At 31.2% G+C, this 5,998-nt stretch overlaps 1 protein-coding gene across 1 annotated transcript; it reads left to right on the top strand.

Annotated features, from left to right (window-relative positions):
* Positions 1–2,561: 2,561 nt before the first annotated feature.
* Positions 2,562–3,095, top strand: LOC133698489 (stress-induced protein KIN1-like). Its single transcript, XM_062121430.1, has 3 exons — positions 2,562–2,621; positions 2,716–2,784; positions 3,021–3,095. Exons 1-3 carry the CDS (start codon positions 2,562–2,564, stop codon positions 3,093–3,095), a joined length of 204 nt encoding a protein of 67 aa, XP_061977414.1.
* The last annotated feature ends 2,903 nt before the right edge of the window (positions 3,096–5,998 follow it).

Genomic DNA, 5,998 nt, shown 5'->3' with positions numbered 1-5,998 from the left:
CTTCCAGGGTATTGTTCATGCTGAAATAGAACACTATTTGAATCAACTGGGCTTCATGGGAAGGTGAGTTTGCTTATTCTTTGTGCACATGCATGCTCTTGTTTGGTGTGAATATCTCTTTTATATTATAGAATATTTCTTCTTTCCTTGTTTTTTTTATCCTATGTAGTTATTTATCATCAGGACTTTTTTGTTTTTTTTTTCCTATAAAATTTTCCTTTAGTGCTTATGCAGCAATAAGTTTTAGTATGATGTTCATACTATTGCCAGAGAACTGCAATTTCTTTCGCGGGTCTGCTGCAAATCTTGTGCAATGCCTTAGCTTTTCTAGCCAATTGCATCTATGGTAATTCATAGCTAATCGTTCTATTTACTCCTGTCATTTCAGTCATCAGTTTGCAGATGAGTTCTTCACACTAGGAAGGTACAAGTGTTAGTTTAATATTTATTGCAGTGAATAGGATAGATATATATTATTATATTTATGTAAATACATATTATTTACTATTAATAAAAGCTTAATTTATCTTTAATATTCATATAATATTAGATTAATGAATCAAAATATTTAATTTATAAATATAGAATAAAGATAAAGTTCATGAGATAAAAATTATTTGCAAAGAAAATTATATAGTTGTTATAATTATATGAAATTTTTATTATATCAAAGTATTGTTTTTAAAATGTTTTTGGTCCATGAGATATTATATTTTTTTTTTCTTGAAAGGAAGCTATAACATCCTTAACAATTTTATACATTATAAGCTTTATTTCTTGTAAATTGTTTTTTTGGGTGAATTTTTTTATATATATATAAGCTTAGTTCTATGAGAATTTTACTGAAATTTTAATAAAATTTCTCCAGTATCAAAAGATTCTAAGTTACTGATAAATATCCATAACACTTCAATATACTCATCATATACCCAACCCAATCATTGTTCAACTATTCATATTTACTATTCGGTAACATAACTTATCATAATCATTACAATTCATTTTAATATCATATTATGCATTTAATTATAATATTTAAGATTAAATTCAAAGATCTATAACCATAAGTTATCCTCTACTACTAATCTAAACTATGACAAAAAAGTATAAATACATCATTATATAGTAGCACAAATGAATTGGAGTTATAATTATATGATTTAAGGGAAATTGATATTTAATTATAAAAAAATAATTATTACAATTCTTTATAAAATTAACGAAAAATTCCCTAGATATTTATTATGTTGTTCAAGGCGGAGAAGTAATTATAATTACTTGACAAGTGACATATATATTTCTTAAACAAGGAAGATAATTGCAGTTGTATATTTGAACACAACTCATCAGTTGGATGAACGAAGTGTTAGAATATAGTGATTCAGATTGTGACACTTGTCATAATCTTAATATAATATAATAGATAATTAATGTGCTAGGTTTTTTTTTGATGTAATTACATTTGCATAATCTGAATCAATCAGTTTCTCTCTCTCTCTCTCTCTCTCTTCTCTCTATCTGATATTGATTCAATCTACAAGATTATAGTTTCTTTTGATCAAGTGATCATATATATAGATTAACACAAAATAGACAGAGAGCCAGGAAACACAAGAACAAACGAAGCTGGATGAACACCCATTCCATGTCATCTTCAGAGCAAGAAACTCCAGCAAAGAACTCACACGATTATAACACAGAATCTGCAGGTTCCCTGGCACAAGAATCATCCTGAGCTCTATAAGCAGTCAGTTGAACGTAGCAGCAACAAAGGAATCAACACTGAAGAAGCATCTCTCTATGTAACCATAATGCTAGTAATTACAGATCTTCAAAGAATCTCCACTAATTCAGCCCAGAAAACGAACCAAAGAATGAGGGAAGCATAACACAAAGACCAAACACTAACCCGGATGAAACCACATAATTGTGCCATTGTGATTGGAAGACCAACATTTGCTTTATTACCTAAGAATTTAATAAAAATGTTAAATAATTTTGTCCGTGACCTGAAGTTCAGAAAGATTTTAGTTCAAGCTGCAACGTAACGTGAATCTATAAACTAATTTGACCATACTCCAATGATAAAAGCAATTACTACATTATTGGCTCATTTAAAAATTCCACATAGATGCTCCAATAAAATATAAGGATTTCATCCCTTCAAATAATATTTGTTCACGTTTATTTGATAATGTTATTGAAAGTGTTTTTTTTTAGAATAAATTGAGAATAGTTAGAGGACTAAGTTGAAGTCAGTCCAATATCTAGAAGCGGTCAAAACTTAGCACATAAAAAAATCTAACGCCCTGGTCCAAGGCCCCCAAAATCTCAACCTCAATAACAGCTTGACACATGTTAGTCTCAGTAATTTACACATTTCAGCCATCACTCCACGTAGCATTTTACGTGTCAAGCATTGGCCTGGTTTTAATCACTATAAATTACGGCAACCATGGCTCATGTTTACTACCAAAAGTTGTGTTTTCAATCTTTCAAGTGTTTTAGCTTTCAATTCATTTGTGTTCTCTCAAATCTTTCAAAGAGATCAATAACCAAAAATGGCTGACAACACCCAGAAGATGAGCTACCAAGCTGGTGAGACCAAAGGCCAAGCTCAGGTTAACTTATGAATTTCTTTCTCTATTTTGCCTTTGTTTTTATATATAAATTAATGTGTAATGCTCTATAACATATCGATTTTGTTTGTTTCAGGAGAAGGCGAGTAACTTGAAGGACAGAGCTGACAATGCTGCTCAATCTGCAAAGGAATCAGTGCAAGAGGTTCACATATTTTTGTTCAATCTCTCTTGTTCATTCTCACCACAATGGCACAATGGATTGTGCATAGGATTTAAGAATGACAATAAACCAAAAGGAGTGAGGAACACTCAAGAATAAAATTCGCAAAACTCTAAGTGTTAATAATTAGTTGCATGTTTTGGCACAGATATTGTTGGCGATTGAGTTTGCAGTAGGGTTTATTTTATTTTAATTTTGATAGTTCCTTCTTTGTGTAGGCTGGTCAGCAGGTGAGAGCTAAGACACAGGAAGCTGTTGAAGGAGTAAAGAATGCAACTGGCATGAACAAGTGAAGCTGGATTGATGGAGTCCAATGATCGTCAGCTGCATGAAATTTAGAAATTAAATGCAATGTTCATCTATTCAGCACGTTGTTTTTGTTTTTGTTTTTTTTGTTTTTTGTTTCTGTCTTTCCTTTTGTATAAAGAAGAGAGCTCTCTGATCTGCAGTTCTCTCGTGAGTTTGTAGGCACATGCATGTTTTACCCTCATTAGAAAAATTTTACTTTAAGTTCATTACATGTTCAAATGTTTCCAGCTGTGCTTCATCAATTGACCGTAGATGTCCAAATGGTCTAAAAAGCCATTTCCCTTCTTAAATCTATTTGATTACAACAAATATTATGCCTTCTCAAATCAATCGGTAGCTTTGTCGGTGAATATAACATATCATTTACAAGAAATGCTATAGATATTTTTATTTATTTGTCGGTATATTTATTGGTAAATATAATATATTACTGTTATAATATCATTTATAATTTTATTGGTGTGTTACTATTAACAATGATATTTGCAGTAATTTTAAAAAAACATATTGAATAAGTAATTTATTCTTTCATTTTATAGGTTACTTTTCTTTTTCTTTATATATATATATATATATATATATATATATATATATATCAAGATAACAGTCCCTTGGTTGAAAACAGTTCCATTTCAAGGATGCTTAAGATTATGTGGAGACAAGTGAACATGTTAATTTTATTTACATCATTTTGACATGGCTATTTAACTCGGTCCGTTTTTTTATACATCACAAAGCTCAATTGTATTTGGTTTTAACATTTTGGGCTCCAGTTATTATAATTCGAAGTCTTTGTTCTCTCTAAGCTGATTTTCATTTGCACACGTATAGGATAAATGCCCCAGTATTGTATCTTTTTGCTACAATTTTTTGTTTTTCAATTTGTTTCATGCCTTCTTTCAGAAATATTTAACATATTTATATTATTGAATTGATTGATTAATCATTTAAAATTACTCTTATTTCTAATTTATAAATAAATAATACACGTAATAATCACAAATATAGTTTAAATTGGTTTCTCGATCGTATGCTAACCTTAAATATCGAATAAATCATCTCAGATATTAGTAAGGTAGACAAGTTAACCATGTGAATTAAGTTTTTTTGGTTTCCTCTAATATTTTATAATCATATTACTTTGACCATCAACATCAAGATTACAAGAGACTTGTGTGGATATGATGGAAGTCTTAGATTTATTGATGGCAATGCTTCGTTGGTAAAACTCTCATCGATAATTTTAATTGGTTTGTCGGTGAGTCCGTCAATAATAAAATTACCAATGAAAAAAATATGTAAAAAAAAATTTACACACTTCATTCCTTCGGTATTTTCCTTGGGAAATTTGCCTTATAACAAAAAAAAAATACAATTCCATCAGTGATTAACAAATTTACCTGAATTTAAATACAAGTGTGTAAAAGATCAAGTAATGGTTACTGAATTCAAGGGTGAAGAAATTGATCCACCCGTTAATGTAGTAACAAGAATTGCAGAAGATCATGACAAACAATCCTATGAAGATCAGGACTCTGATCCACCAATGATTGAAGCCAGTGATTGAAGCAGCAACAACTTATTCTCTGTGAATGCAGCAACAGATAAATTACGGGAAGATATGAACTCATGAATTCAAAATCTACAGCTGTTGCCAGCCACATCAATGTATACGTTAGAAGTTGTCACTGTAATATATATATATATATATATAAGGATATGTACAAAATAGAAATAAGAGAGAAAGAGTGTAATTATATACAATCAGTTTTTATTATCTTTTATGGTATCAGAGCTCTAAAAGACTAAGTCTAAATGCCTTCCTTAAATTCTCCTGCAACTCCACCCCACTCCTCTGTCATTTCCATGCCTTCTGTTGCTACTATCAAACTCAACCATGACAACTTCCTTCTCTGGAAAGTATAGCTTATACCATATTTCAGAGGTTAAGATCTCTTTGGTTATATAGATGGTAGGATTTCCAAACCATCTAAAATCATCTCTGTTACTTACCCTGAAACTTTTGTTGTCTTTGAACGTCTAAACCCAGCCTACTCTCAATGGGTTCGTGATGACAATCTTATTCTAAGTACTCTTATGACTTCTCTGTCAGAGCCAATACTTGCTGAAGTTGTCACTTATACATCGTCCAAGGCTGTATGGAATGCATTGGATGACACCTTCTCCTCTCATTCTCATGTGTGCATTCTGCAAATCCACACACAACTTACAACTGCAACGAAAGGAAGCAAAACAACCACTGATTACTTCCATTACATCAAAAGACTCATGGATGAATGGGCCGTTGCTGGACAACCACTGAATCATGATGATATTATAACAGATATTCTTGCAGGACTCAACCATAAATATGAGCATAACTCTACCCTCTAAACTAATGTGACCCTACTCCAATGATAAAAGCAATTACTACATTATTGGCTAAAAGCTCCATAAAAATAATATTTGTTCACGTTTATTCGATAATGTGATTGAAAGTGTTTTTTTTTTATTAGAATAAATTAAAAATAGTTAGAAGTGTAAGTTGAAGCCAGTTCAATCTATAAAGAACCCGAACCTGTTGTTCCGCTATAGAAGCGGTCAAAACTTAGCACACAAAAAAATCTAACGCCCTGGTCCAAGGGCTCCAAAATCTCAACCTCAATAACAGCTTGACACATGTTAGTCTAAGTAATTTACACATTTCAGCCATCACTCCCCGCAGCATTTTACGTGTCCAGCATTGGCCTGGTTTTAATCACTATAAATTAAGGCAACCATGGCTCATGTTTATTACCGAAAGTTGTGTGTTTTCAGTCTTTTAAGTATTTTAGCTTTCAATTCATTTGTGTTCTCTCAAATCTTTCAAAGAGATCAATAACCAAAA

This window comes from Populus nigra, chromosome 7 (genome assembly GCF_951802175.1).
Source record: "Populus nigra chromosome 7, ddPopNigr1.1, whole genome shotgun sequence".
Taxonomy (NCBI): domain Eukaryota; kingdom Viridiplantae; phylum Streptophyta; class Magnoliopsida; order Malpighiales; family Salicaceae; genus Populus; species Populus nigra.
The sequence above is the reverse complement of the archived record's forward strand: the minus strand, read 5'-3'. Positions and strand labels throughout refer to the sequence as shown.

Bases quoted from the DNA above. Each gene is read 5' to 3' on its own strand.
- LOC133698489 (XM_062121430.1), top strand. From the start codon at position 2,562: ATGGCTGACAACACCCAGAAGATGAGCTACCAAGCTGGTGAGACCAAA. The intron at 2,622-2,715 runs GTTAACTTATGA...TGTTTGTTTCAG, and splicing joins AGACCAAAGGCCAAGCTCAG to GAGAAGGCGAGTAACTTGAA. The intron at 2,785-3,020 runs GTTCACATATTT...TTCTTTGTGTAG, and splicing joins CAAAGGAATCAGTGCAAGAG to GCTGGTCAGCAGGTGAGAGC.